Source organism: Scardinius erythrophthalmus (assembly GCF_964197995.2).
Source record: "Scardinius erythrophthalmus genome assembly, chromosome: 15".
Lineage (NCBI taxonomy): Eukaryota > Metazoa > Chordata > Actinopteri > Cypriniformes > Leuciscidae > Scardinius > Scardinius erythrophthalmus.
In genome coordinates, this window is record NC_138235.1 from 23,063,994 (window position 1) to 23,079,426 (window position 15,433).

Genomic DNA, 15,433 nt, shown 5'->3' on the forward strand with positions numbered 1-15,433 from the left:
TTTCAAGTAACCCGTTCTTACCCAGAGGCAGTGCTGCTGACTGAGCACAGAGGGGCCCGTTTCAGAGCTGTGGGCGTCATTCGCACCTGAACTCAGCAGACATCACAGCTCATAAGTTCTATCTCATTACCTTTACATTCTAAGCATCATCTTTGCTCTGAGGCCTCCAGCCGTTCACCTGAGGCTTCACTGTAGAATCAGACTCACAGACCTCAGACAGCATATATATATATATATATATACTGTATATGCTGTCTGAGGTCTGTATATGTATATATATATATATATATATATACACATACATACAGTATATACATATATATATATATATATATATACACATACATACAGTATATACATATATATATATATATACATAGCTGTACCTACCTGAGCTGTTTACTTTGGTTCCATCATGTCTGACAGACACTTTCAAATTGTGGTAATTGTTAACATTTAGCATTACATAGAGGGTTTTGAAAATATTCACTCACTGTCTTGAGTTTTAATAAAAATAAATAAATAAGTGAATTAAGTATTATACATGAAATTGTTTTAATGTCACATCAGAATATGAAGACATAAAATAATACAATACAATTATAAATATAAAGTGATAACATAATCAAATCATTGCAAATGCACCAAAGTATAAATGAACATTGTGAAAGAAAGCCATTAATAACTGTCTGAGCCAGGGAGTTTCTGAGCCCGCTTGTGACATTAGCTTACAAGAAGAATGTTTATTACATACAAAAAGAAACAAAATCATGTATTTTATGCTACAAGTTGCTGAACATGACCCAAATGTGCATTTCAAGAGCAAGCATGCACATTATTAATGGATCTAATGGACATGGTGTTTACAGTATTTAACCTGGGAGTGACTGACAGGTGGGGCAGAGGGGAGGCTGTGAAGTGAGAGGGTGATGTTTCTGTGGGATTTCTCTAGCTCTGTGTTTGAGGCTCCAATATGATCTTGCTAGGGTCCCGGATGCAGGAGAAAGCAGCACGAGGGATTTTCTTCACATTGATGTAGTTGTACTCTAAATGGACAGTTGACAGGTGTGATTCCTCCGTCCTCTTAAGCTTACAGATCGATTTCACTGGGACAGAGCTGAAAACACAAAGCCATACTTATGATTCACTATCAAATGGTTCATTGTAGGGATGTAGATATTTTTATCAGTAATGTTTTGCGATAAAAATATCAAAATAGTTGTTGAAAAAGTAGAAATTTAGAATTTAAACTGAGAGGGTTTTATAAATGGAGGTTGTATCCAGGGGTATGTAGCAGCCTAACACTATGGGTTTGGTGCCAAACTTAGTGAGCTGACTACATTTAGCATTTTAACACATCTAGCATTTGAAGGCATTCAAGCTGTGCTCCATTCGCAAAGATATTATAAACATTATGCTGCCTTATGATACCTAAAGCATTTCAGGTATCATCAGTTCTTGTTATTTTATACTTTAAAAAATAAGGCATCCCAGAATGCATTACAATGAGCTCAGTGAAAATGTTCTTAAGACGGCATTGTATATTAGGGTTATGTTCAGTGTTCTTGTCTTTTTATTCATGTGTCTGTGTTCCCTTTCAGTTTGGTCTTAATTCCCTTGTTAGTTGCCTTAGTTACTAATGAGTTTCACTTGTGTCTAGTTTAGTTGCCTTTGCTTGTCCCCTGTATAGATAGCCCTAGGTTTAATTTGTTCCGTCGATTATCGTCCTGGAGTCTCTGTGTGGATTAAAGTATTTATATTACAGCACCTGCGTCAAGCGTTTTGGATTGGACCATACACAACATTGCACTACCTAACTGTTTACTATTTTAATATGTTTTATAAATATAATTTAATCTTGGTGATGCAAAGCTGAATTTTCAGCATCATTACTCCAGTCTTCAGTGTCACATGATCATTCAGAAATCATTCCAATATGCTGATTTGCTGCTCGAGAAAGACTTATTATTATTATCAGTGTTGAAAATAGTTGTGTTGCTTAATATTTTTTTGGAAACCATGCTAATTTTTTTAGGATTCTTGATGATGAATAGAAAGGTAACAAAAGCATTTAGCATGGACACAGCATTTATTTGAAATAGAAATCTTTTCTAACAATATAAAAGGCTTTACTGTCACTTCTGATCAATTAATTACATCTTTGCTAAATAAAAGTATTAATTTTTTTTAAAAAAGAAAACATTTGAATAATAGTGTACGTAAAGAATTGTACAAATATTTCACACATTATTTGTGTGTGCTGTGTGTTTTTGTGCTTATAGAGTATTAGTAACATGCTAACGTCAGACTCCACTGGAATGAACTGAAATCACTGTATCTCATGAGTGATTATAAAAATAGTAGTCACTGCTTTTGACAGTTAAGATGTAGGCAGTGAGGCAGCTCACTAGGTAAGGATCACAGCTTAAGTGTACATACCTTATACGGTTGTGGTCTAGACGCAGTAGCTGGAGGTTCTTGAAGTGGCGCATATTGTGGGGCACCCTCTCAAACCTGTTGTTGTCCATGAGTAACTCCACCAGTGTTTGATAAACGCCACGAAATGACTTCCCCAGCACCCCGTGCTCCTCTAACAGGTTGTGGGAGAGGCGTAGGGACTGTAAGCCTGGGCGGATGTGACTCAATGAGTATGGAGGAATGGAGTGAATGTGATTGTGCTGCAGGGAGAGTTGGCGCAAGGCCCTGGGTAGATCTGTGGGCACCACTGCCATCTGGTTATAGGACAAGTCAAGAGCTTCCAGCTTCCTGAGGAAACAGACAGACCGAGGTGGGATTTTACATCATGGAGTGTATTAGCGGCAGGCAATATGACCAAAATTTTATGTCACAATACGAGTCATTTTATTTCATGAATAATAATAATATAATAAGATTGTTATGGTACCAATATTGTAGATACCGGTGAAATTTAGCAAATCTCAATACCAATTTCAATACCACAGCAAAATCTAAAACCATAAATATGTAAATATGGTTAAATATGTAATATTTAATATGTAATCTGAAGAAATGGTCACTGAACCAATCAACACAATCAGTAGATGAATCCGAATTTTTTTGGTGAAAGGATTGATAGTATGTTTACACGACACCGTTTTCAACTGAAAATGCGTTTTGGCCGTTCATTTACACAACAATGGCGTTTTGGAGGCCTAAAAAATGCAAAAACGATGCCTATACCGTCTCCATGTAAACAATAAAAACATACATTTGTGAAAACGGTGATGTCATGCGCATGCGTATTACGTGTTTGTGGGGTGTTTCTTGACATCGCCAACTACTGGTCTGGCATGTATAATACAGCCTTTGTAGTCATTTTCGCAGATACATGTGAACAGGGATCATTTTGACAATGTTTTCGTCTGTTTTTAGTGCATCAGTGTCGTGTAAAAATACCCTGGGATGAATTAAAATCCCCACCACTAGCAGTCAACCAGCTTCATCAGAAAAAAACATACTTTGCTGGTCTACCAGACTTGTTCTAACCAGCATGGACCACAGGAATTGAAGATGGTTCAAGCTGGTCTTTACAACTTGTATTTGTGTAAACCATGTTCGAGTTTTTTTGATGGGTAGTGTACATTGGTTGCAGCATATTTAGAGGGTTTCTCTCAAGTGCTGGGGGAGCTTGTGAAGTATTCTGCTGTGTTTGCATGGAGTGGAGAACGGGCCCCATGGCAGGTCATTAACCCAGCACAAGACAGCTAGAGCCAAAAAAGCCTGAGCATCAACTTTGGTTAACTGCATTTAAATGTGTGTGTGTGCTCTGTAGAGGCACAAAGGCAGTAGAGCAGCAGGAACGAGTGTATGCATTGTGGGGGTGGAGGATTTAGAGTGAGTTAGAGAGAGAACGTATTGAAGAAATGGTAGTGCATGAGAGGCTTTTGTGTTTTTCGAGAGGGCTCTGGAGGAGGCAGCTGGTGTAAGTTTACAATGTTAGCCTCAGCAGGAGTCAGGAGCACATTTCCTCTGCCTCTGTAACACTGACGGCTGCCCAGTCCACCAGCGCACTGAGGAGGGTCTCATATAGCAACGAGTGTTATTATTACATCAAAAGCTACACTGACCTCCATGTGGTTTTCATTCACCCAACAAGCTCTGACCTTGAGATGAGAGATGAGATGAGAGATGTTGCAGACTGAATATCAATCAGGATATCTGGTAGTAAATGTAGCTGACAGAGTTTCAGTGAGCTATTATGTTAAGCTGTAGTAAATAAAGCAATTATTGGTATCACCTAACCTGTAAATTTTAAAAAGCCCCTAAAACAACCCCCCCACCCCCCAAAAAAACATTAAGTTGCATAATTTTAGGTAAACGTGTTGTCCTAGGACACAAAGTGGGTCAAGACTGCCACTAATAAGTGTAAATGCTGAGAAGTAGAGGGGATTTTCCCTCTCTTTAGGAGATTTTTATCAACAGTTGGGTTGTTAAATAAATATATAAATGTTTTATTATGCATGTGCGCAACGGTTCAGATGGGAGCAACACAATCATTTCCAGCCAGACACACACTTTTGTGTGTTTATATATATTAGACATTTAAGTATGAGCTAACAGTCAAGTATTGTTCTTTATTCTCATACTTTCTTTTTATATTATTAGCTTATTTTTAAATTATATTAGAAAAAGCATTTCACTGCCAATGAACTATATCTAAATCAAATACCATCCTAAAAGCCTTTAAACGTGTACAATACCAGATACCATCCAACTGACAAAACTGCCATAAATACAGACTCTGCATTAAAAAAAATAAAAAGATCATAATTAAAGAACACAAAGCCTCAGATTGAAAGCAGTTTCAGGATTATTGGCTTCTGATGTCTTAGTCAGATTTGTTTAGTGATATTGCTCCCACACAGATCTCCCCCACCGACAAGCCAATAACGGTGGGCATCCTCAGGGAGCACTGCCGTAATGAGAAGCAGAAGAGCACGGCTGCCAGCCACCACGTTCACGGGCACACAGATGCAAACGTTGCACAACCACCCTTACGTAACCTGGCACGCGGGACAGGAAGACCACTGTCACGACAAGGCACATTTCGTTGGATCTCATGTTGTTATATTATGCATGCGGGAGACCCAGGCTCAGCCAAACTCAGCCTCTTCATTTAGGGCACTATGATTTGAACAAGCAAGAGCAGGCAATGGGACAACGGTCACCAGCTGTGGCTCTGCAAATTTTTTTTCTTTTTTTTTTCACACTATAAAAGAGTAAACGGCGTCTACTTGTGTGTATCTCACCTCAGAACTGCTCGCTCTCGGTTGTCTCCTCAGGCAGAGGTACTTTATATAACTCATTATGAAATAAGAATGTGCACGTCTTGGTGAAACTGCACTAACTTGCGTTTTTGTCTCCCTGTGAGAAAACAAGCAGCGCGTGTCCTCTGTTTCACCCCCCTGCCTAATTCCCCTAAGCTCGGTCCAGCTAGCGCATCAACCCATCCATCAAAATCCTCAGTCTCAGGTCATTGGCCTTCAGAGGATCCCTCTCCCAGCACACCCTGTTCTTCACCCTGAGAACCAAAACAACCCTCCAGATGACAGGGGGCCTGTGGTGTCAGTGCACACAAAGACAAAAAACATTGTGCACCTATTTAAACACACCAGGGTATAAACAAACACAGAGCACGGTGGTCATTTATCCCCAAGTTGAACAGATTCCCATGACATTTGGCTGCGTATTGAAGTTTTGTCACCTTTAGAGAAACTTGTGACTCCCATTAACAGTAATTCGATTTTATAGGCCTGGCACATCTTTAAAAGAGAAGGACAGAGCTTAAGGAGATGAGGATATACACACACACACACACAATGTTTAAAGGGTTAATTCACCCAAAAAGGCCAATTCTGTCATCATTTAAGATATTTTTAATGAAACCTGAGAGGTTTATGTCCATCCATTGAAAGTCCATGCAACCTAAATGTTGAAGATCCAAAAAGGTCATAAAGACGTAAAACTAATCCACTTGAATCAAGCAGTTGAACCCAGATCTTGTTAAGAGATACAATTGCATTATATGATCATTTAGGGGGTTATTTAACTTTATCATTTACTTTTTATGAATAACACACATACATCAAATATGGTAAACATGGAAGCTTCAACATGCATGCATTACACACTAGAACAAACCACACTGTTTCTTGTGCGTCACACACCACGCATGTTTAAGCTTCTGTGTTTACCATTTATGAGTGATCTATGTATGTTTGCTGATCATGGTTTAAAAGCCTAAATGAAATCTGTTCATCATATGAAGTGGTTGTTTCCCTTCACAAGATTTAGCTTAAAACTGCCCCGTTCATATGGATTAGTTTTACAATGCATTTATGGTCTTTTTGGATCTTCAAAGTTTTAGTTGCATCTTTCAGGTTTATCTTAATTTGTGTTTCAAAGAGAAACAAATGTCTTTTGGGTTTGGAATGACATGAGGGTGAGTAACTGATGACAATTAAATAGGGGAGAACTTTTAAGCGTTTATCAGGGTTTAAACTATTTAAGCGTTAATATATATTTATAATATATGAAAATATGATGAAATGTAAACTAAATGCTCATTTTTATAGATAGCAATTCAAATCTATTTATCTATTGTCCATTGTCTTTCTATGAAGTCTTTAAACCTTCAAACCTTAAAGAACTTTAAACTGCTTTTCTAGTAAAAAAAAAAAAAAAAGACTTTTCAGTTCATTTAAATTCTGCTTTTTTACATCTAAATTCAAATTGCAATTCTGCATCCTGTTTGCAATTCAATTCAAATTCAGGAATTCAATTGGGCATACACAACCCATAGTAGAACAGAAGTGAATATAAAAGTAATCTGCAGAAAAGTATAAAAAAGGAGAAAAGTTTGTTTATTTATTTAATGTCCACATTGGCACCATGGACCCAGTCTAAATAGCACTGTAAATCCCAGCAATTTGTTTATATGCAGGGGGTCTGCAATAGCTAGTTGACAGCATTCTCAATCATTTCAATGGCAATTCTGGCACAGAACCCTCCCAGAAGTACAGCTGGAAATGACTGATCACAAAGAAGCTTCAGGAAAATATTGTCATGGCTATATGTGTGTATATATAGATATATAAGTGCCAAAATGGACATTATTTAGGCTGACAAGCGCTCATAAAGGCTGAAGAAATTAAAGCAGACAGTAAAAGACCTGCCTTAACTCGGGGAGGTTCACAGATTTGTGCTGAGATAATAGCATGGTGCTGCAAATCAGAGGCTCACACACTTGAATGCATGCACACGCACGCACACGCACACACACCCACACACACCACACACACACACACACACACACACACACACACACACACACACACACACACACACACACACACACACACACACACACACACACACACACACACACACACACACAATTAACAGCACAATTTGGTTACAATGTGACATCATTTTGAAATAAAGAAGCTGTAAAGTTGAACTGATGGCTGTTCAAAGCTGACTTACGCTCACTGCATCTAATCACAGGTTACCTTAAAAAAGCAGCTGGAAAGCAAACGGTGCATCAGCCATGGCAACAGTTCCAGTGATAATGTCCGCTTTTTAAATGCAGATGCTGATGAGAGTGAAAAAAAGGAAGAAAGAAGTTCCTTCTATTCCCACTTTGAATGGCACTGTTTCAAAAAGATTTGCAATTCGCAAGAAAAGAAAATGAGTAAAAGATGTTAGAGATGAATAATGTATAAGTATGATTTGCTGATGGTATGAGAGTCAGTGTGAGAGCGGGAATGGAGGGGAGGGAAAAGACAAAAAGCTTATGAAGCACAGAAAGTTGTAATGAACGGTCTCATTTTAACGCAAGCCGAGACTTTGGTCTGTTTCTCACATAAAGCTATTGCATGACTCCAGAAGACTTGGAGTCATAGCATAGGCTACTTTTATGATAATGCTATGGTGCATTTGTGTCCTTTTAGAAGCTTGAAAGCTCCAGTTCACATTCATTGTAATTGCATGGCAAATAGCAACCAGCATATATGTATATATATATTTAAATATCTTCCTTGTTTTCCACAGAAAAAATAAAGTCATACAGGTTTGAAACGAGTAAATGAGAGAATTTTTATTTTTGGATGAACTTTGAAAGTCTCTTTATAGTATAAAGTACTGATTACTGTTGCATCTTTTCTTTTCTTGCGTTCAGCAGAAGTATGGATGGTTTAGAGTGATAACCTTGTATCTGTACTCTGGCAACTCATAGAAATCTATAAAATATCTCTCTGCAGGAATGCTTAAGCATCAAGGTCACCCCTGTATGAATCACACCCCACACATTCACCGTCACACGGCCAAGCCATAACCAGTGCTGTAAACCGCACCATTTGGCTGATCAGCGGCCAGCCAAACATCTGCATTCACTGCAATACAAGTGCAAACTGTTATCCATGAGTGAGCTTAGGCTTAATTACAAAATTGACCATATTAATCTTGCATATGCAATTCTAGACATCTTCAAGTCTTTTTAGTCATGGAATTAAGTTTGGATTTCCAAACAGCTGGGACATGGTACGCATCTAACTTCACCCCATCTCTCAGAGTGTTTGACAGGGCAAAGGGAAGAGTGAGTGATGAGTGAACTCTCTGTCACTTCTGCCTCCCTTATAACACGCTCCTGAGGATGACTGATGTGAGACCTTGGGGAAGCACATCAACTCCGGCCGAATCAAAACTATGAGGCAGATACAGGCTGACAGCAGGGCCAGAATATATTATCACCCTCCTTCAAATGATTCTGATGATGACGAACACACAGTAACTGTGTTCTACCAAAACACATTTAAAGGATGGCTTAGACTGCTCTTAACGTGTCTTTGTGCACCATCTAGTGGCTAACAAGGAAAATGCCCTAATGGATCCCAGTCAATATATGTGTATATATATATATATTTTTTTTTACAGTCTATGGTGTATATACACAAATAAAATAAATAAATAAATAAATATTAATATTTCATATTTAAATACATTTGATAAAAAAAAAAAAAATCAATATATTATATAAAATATTTTATATAAGAATATGAAAATATAGATGCACTGGACCCCACTGTATATATAGATAAATGGATTTTTATATAGAAACAATTCAATCAATTTGATTAATTTTGACAATTTACATTAAATATATGTCTTTTCTATAATAATCTTAATATATCAATATATATATATATATATATATATATATATATATATATATAACATTTTGAAGCAGGTTGCCATTCCTCAATCAATAAACATAAACCTATAATGTGTACTAATAAAGTATAAAAATGTGCATGTGAGACTCACGGCAGGTTGATCCAAGCCTCAGGGTAGATGCTGTTCTCTTTCAGGAGGTTGTGACTGAGATCTAACACCTTCAGGTGGACACACTTATCCAGAAGCCTGTCGTGCACCTCCACTATTTGATTTCCCTGCAACCTTAAGTCCTGCAAATACACCAAGACATATCAAAATACAAAAAACAAGAATTTATACAGAGAAACAAGTGACTGAAACATTGACTGGATTACAGAACTGACCTCTAAAGATGGGGGTAATCCCGCTGGAATGGAACTGAATCTGTTTTTATCCAATCGTAAATACTTAAGTGCCCTCAGTGGTTTGAAAGCCCAGGGTGCAATACTGCCCTCATAGAGGATGTTTCCTGTCAGTTCTAATACTTGCAGGTTAGTCAAGCCTACAAAATATAAAATGTTATTAGTTATTACAGTTAAAGTTGTATAAGTAATTTTTGTGTATTTTTAGCTGTCCTAGACTTATTCTGACACCTAGTGGTAAGGATGTAACCTCACGCACAAAAGCATTTTACAGCTATTAAAGGAGAACTCCGGTCAATTTGAACATTGAGCTCATTTTTTTTGTACATTTGGAGTGCTGTCAATACAGAGAACAACGACAAAAGTCGGTGTTGCCTACACCGAGTTATTCTATTTTTAAAATTTGCACCCTGTTGACTTCAATAGGGCAAGTACTAAACCTGCTTTTAGGCTCTTAACATCCTTGATGTGTCATTACAAGTGCACAGAAAATGTGAGTGATTCCTTCTGAGTGAACACGAGTGGATCTGACTGCAGTAGATGTGAAAGATATGTATAAAAATGATGTTATTTAAGCCAGCGCAAATACCTGTTTACATCCTGTTTTTCGGTTGAAGTCCAAAGTAGTCGATTGCCGAGTTCACGCGCGTGATCATAGGTAACTAAACCTATGCGCGTGAAGTCTTGCCCCATTGAAGTCAACAGGGTGCAAATTTTAAAAATAGAATAACTCGGTGTAGGCAACACCGATTTTTGTAGTTGTTCTCTGTATTGACAGCACTCCAAATGTACAATAAAATGAGCTCAATGTTAAAATTGACCGGAGTTCTCCTTAACAGTTTAATTTAGGTATATCCTCTGAGCAAAACTGTCTTGTAATTAGTGACAGTTACTACGATAAAGCAAGTAATATTCGGCTGGTCGTGCGATCTCAACGACTCGCTCCATGTACAATAAAACTCTAGGCTCCTGTGTGAATGTACATTCATTTAAAAATGATCTAAAAGTACTATTCAGTTCTTTATCTGTACATATTTTATTAAGGAAAAAATGACTAAAGAAGTCTGACTTTCCTCATAATAATGTTTCTACATCTAAACTCACTTAAATACATACCAAAGCCATGAATAAACACTCATGTTTGTGCAGCTGGCATGAAAACAGCACAAACCTTTGAAGGTGTGTGAAACCAGTTGGTTTATTTTATTGCTGTTTATCGTAAGATTCTCCAAAGAAGATGGCAAGCGTGGAATTGTTGTAAGTTCATTGCCGTCAAGTTTCAGACTTTTCAGATTGGTCAGATTCTGTTAAAAAAGCAGAAGAAAACACTCTTTTCAACTTGGGAGGCAGTTGTTATGTCCTGTCAGCTTTGGGCTTAGGAATAGTTTCCACTGTGCTTACCACCAAATGAAAAGCCTCAATTTTGCATGTTGGTTAAATTATTTTAATGTTAAGACATGTTTTTCAATCCCAGACTACTGGACCTGTATTATTTTTCATACTTGGAATGTCATAAATAGACAATGTAAATTGTGCACTTATTTCCCTCCTCAAAGAACATTTACTCTTCATGCTAATTTCACTGACACTGCATAGACAGTCCAAAGAAGACAGTGGCATTTTCCATTGGTTAGAGTTCCTATTTTCATGGTGCTGGGTTTGCTTTGGGAGTGGTGTGTTTGGTCACTTCTCAAGGTCTCCCAGAGGGAAATACGGACATATCTTGGCCGGACATAAATTTAGCAGTTATAATTTGAAACTTTCTTCTTTTAATTTGTACGTTCTTGAAAATCCTGACTAAGACGGAACTTTTTTTTTTAGATTTGATGTAGACATGTATAGTACTTTATAGATTTAGGCTAAATGTATATAACTGGTGTAATTAAAGGGATAAAGAAATGGCAGTACCATAAAGAGACTTGGGTCGCAAGAGGAGTCGTCCAACATGTTCAAACTTAGGTCAAGCTCTTCGAGATTTGGCAGTCCGGAAAAACCACGGGGAGGAATTCTTGTTAAGTTATTCCCTGTAAGACAGCACATTGGTTAAAACGCTGAATGGCTGGGCTTATTACAAGACATAACCGACATAAATTACAGAGTGTCTCGGAGATCCATATACTTATGTCGGATCTTTCAGCCTGTCCAGACCTTACCATGAAGTTCAAGTATGGTGACTTCCAGGTTCGTGATGACGGGCAGGTGGGACAAGCCAATCTGCTTGCAGGATATTCTAGTTCCTTCCAATTGGCAGCCATCTGGGGTCAGGGTGCTGTTAGAAGCATCATTCTCCTCCCCTTCGGCTTCCTCTTCTTCCTTTCCCTCTTCCTCCTCCTCTTCTTCTTCTTCTTCCTCCTCCTCCTCTTCTTCTTCCTCCTCCTCTTCTTCATCTTCATCTTCCTCTTCTTCTTCATCTTCATCTTCATCCTCTTCCTTTTTCTTTGCTTTCTGCTCTTCCCCTTGATCCATGAGGCGTTTTTTCTCCTCTTTGAGTTCCCTCAAGAATGTGTTTAGTTTCCCTACTGCGCCACCCCATCTCTCCAACACAGCATTGAGCTCCACCCACACGGACTCGGTTCGCCCCATAACCGACTGATGGGACACACAGAGGGAACACGGCAGGAATTGAGCCCATTAGTGTCACAGGAATGACCAGAAACACGCTGAACAAACTAAACAAACTAAATATAGTGGACAAATAGCACAGACGGGAATAAAGGAGGTGGAAAATGAGAGGTTGAGCATTAAGACAGGAAGCAAAAATAGACTTGTAATTAGCATTTATGGTATGGTTATTCTATCTTGGACTGCCAGAATACACATGCTCGTTCCACTGTAACAACAGTAGCAGCTTGTGAAGCAAACAGGCATTACTATGGGACACAAGTATGGCCATGGATTCAATATTTACTGTTTTCTATTTATTACATCACACTGTTTGATGTAAGAAACCAGGATAGTGACATTTTGACTGCAGAAATACAGTCTCACCTGTGTATCTGTGGAAGTGTCGCTCGATTGCCCCGTTCTTTGTGCTTGACTGGCTCTCCTTTCACCTGCAAATCCAGCCATGATACTTTAATTCAGCGAGGATGTACTAAATTGATTAATGATAGTAAATACATTTACATTGTTAAAAAAACCCCATCTATTTCAAATAAATGCTGTACTTTCGAACATTCTATTCTTCAAAAAATCCTGAAAAAATTAATTATAGTTTCCACAAAAGCACAGCTGTTTTAAATTGATATTAATAAGGAATCAGTATATTAAAATTATTTCTGAAGGATCATGTGACACTGAAGACTTCATCTTTGCATAACAGGTATAAATTACATTTATAAAAAATATTCAAATAGAAAACAGTTATTTTAAATTGTATTATTATTTCAATTATATTATTGTTTGTACTGTATTTTTTATCAAATAAATGCAGCCTTGGTGAGCATAAGATACTTTAAATGTTGAAGCAATTATTGTTTATACTTTCAGGTTGTAAAATGTTAGTGGGTCATTCATAGTTAACGTGATAAACTACACCTGTGGTTAGTCTGCTATAGGACACCTGTGTGAACATGAGGAGAATTTCATACGTCCACTAAAATCACCTTGAGACCAAATTATTGTAAAAATGGCCCAAAAAAGTGAAATAAGATCAGAGAAAAGCCATAACTTGCTTTCATATTTTATCTAATACAATATAATTTATCCATCCAACATCCATTTTAAATGAAGTGTCATTAAATGTTCAAGTACTTTAAAAGGCCACTCTAGATGCAGACACACACACACGTGTTTTCAAAATGTTTTGAGAAATTTCCAACAATTTAAACTGTTTTGGGGCAGATACACTCTATCAAAACATTTTTGTAAAGGACGTTGCTTTTACCTCTATTCATTTTATTTCTCTCAAAATATCTTTTGATTCTCTTTAACTGATTTGTCAGATGTACAGTATGTTAATTGTTATTGTATTTTCTCTTATAAAAGAGATTTATCCAAGTTAAATAAACTACTTTAAACAAGAAGAAATATAACAGACACCATGAACTATTTACAATGGACTTGTCTGACCAGTCCTGAGATTTCATCCTGTGCCACTGCTCTTGAAGTCATAATTACTATAATTATTGCTCTACTCACTTGATGCTGAAGAAGAATCCACCGGTTGCTGCTTTGAGGATGAAACATCAGTCTCAGGTAACAATGCGATGAGTGAATCCAGATCATTCTTCAGCGCTTCTCCTTCCACAGCTAAAACTCCAAAGCACAAGCAGAAGACCAAAAGAGCCTGCATGGTTCTGATCCGATCTGTTCAGATGCTCGCCGTGTACCTGCAGGCTCACCTCTAGCTGCCCTCTTAAATTCTCTCATAGTCAGCAGTGAGAGGGAGGAGGAGGAGAAAACAGGGAGGAGATCACAGTATGTGGTTAGACGTGTACAAGGACCTTCATTGCCAAGAGTTCACAAAAATATCAACCCCTGCTTATAAAGTCAACAGTTGTGCCAAAAAACACTAGAGTTGGGACAGAGAGAGAGAGAGAGACAGATGCAGGAAGAAGATGGTCAGTGTCAGTCACGTCATGCCACAGTGACACAGTGTTCACACCTTGTAGCACTTGAGATGGACAAATGAGAGAGTTATCCAAACAAGAGGGCAGTGAGAGAGCAGCCTGACTGACCTGTACAGAGATCTCTCTCCGGCTCCATGTCTCGTCCTCAACATGTTCCTGCCTGGCACTCTTCCATTAGCACGTATGTAAGAAAAAGAAAAAGACCTTGCCAAAAGAGAAAGACATGGTTCGCTAACTCATAAAACAAACACATGGAGGCAGACAGGCATAGAGACAAATGCAACGTGTTCTCAAAGCATACAGCTACACACTCCTCTTGTTTATGGAGATTATAGGCTTATATTTATACAGTGGCTAAGTCACATTTAAAATGTCTGAATGCCATTGATAAGTCGACAGCATTTCTTGGGCTTTCTTTCAAATAAATGCCACTGGCTTTAATGCAATGGCATTTATAGATTGTTAGTGTGGTGTCAGTGTTTTAAATAAAATTTCTGTACACAGTATCTTTTTAATTTCAATCAGTGTGAAATCAGAGATTTGAGAAATCTAAAACTGTGGGGGAGGACAGAAGGATGTTTAAAAAAAGTCTGAGTTAAGGTTGGACGAGAGTCTCACACACACATACAAATAGACAGGCTCTCAGGGTCACATTGTGTAGGGAGAGATTGTTTGCATTTACATTTACTCCATAAAGTATCACTTCAGAGCGAGATACTGCCTTGCGACTGAAGTTTGCTCAGACAAAACGGGCAACAACTCTGTATGTTGACATAGGACGCATATTTTTATATGCACAACTTGAGGCATCTTCATACCCTTTTTTCAGCTTTTTTTTAATCAGAATTTTATAACTTTATTCTATCAACAAAAACAAACATTCATATTGTTTTTAAATAAAATGTTCATAAATTTTTAATTTTGTTACACACACACACACACACACACACACACACACACACACACACACACACACGCACGTCGCTGTTTGTATTTAAAGGAGACATATCATGCTTTTAAATTGTTCCTTTTTACATATAAATCATACATTTGTGGTCTATATAAAGCGGAACTGCAATGCTTGGGTCTGAATTCCTCATTATTATAGCTCCACGTGCCCCTTTTTTACCCCTTTTCTGAGGTGCTTCTGAGATCAACTCGTTTTGGTGCGGTCTCTTTAAATACAATTGAGACACTTCATACCCCGCCCCCTCTCCAGGTTGCAGAGGTTCAACTCCACCCCGTTCGGCCATTTTTGTAGTCTGA

General features: G+C 37.9%; 1 protein-coding gene across 1 annotated transcript; it reads right to left on the reverse strand.

The window, feature by feature from the left end:
• Positions 1-533: 533 nt before the first annotated feature.
• On the reverse strand, positions 534-14,051 carry LOC308702994 (extracellular matrix protein 2). The gene is made up of 9 exons (XM_081386205.1): positions 13,737-14,051; positions 12,585-12,649; positions 11,750-12,185; positions 11,505-11,620; positions 10,768-10,900; positions 9,579-9,736; positions 9,346-9,485; positions 2,440-2,766; positions 534-1,117 (listed from the first exon to the last, which is right to left on the reverse strand). Exons 1-9 carry the CDS (start codon positions 13,888-13,890, stop codon positions 949-951), a joined length of 1,698 nt encoding a protein of 565 aa, XP_081242331.1. The 5' UTR covers positions 13,891-14,051; the 3' UTR covers positions 534-948.
• Between the last annotated feature and the right edge of the window lie 1,382 nt (positions 14,052-15,433).

Coding starts and splice junctions, on each gene's coding strand:
- LOC308702994 (XM_081386205.1), bottom strand. CDS start 13,890: ATGCAGGCTCTTTTGGTCTTCTGCTTGTGCTTTGGAGTTTTAGCTGTG. Junction 10,901..11,504: donor GCGACCCAAGTCTCTTTATG/GTACTGCCATTT, acceptor CTTTTTTAACAG/AATCTGACCAATCTGAAAAG. Junction 1,118..2,439: donor CTAGACCACAACCGTATAAG/GTATGTACACTT, acceptor TTGTGTTTTCAG/CTCTGTCCCAGTGAAATCGA.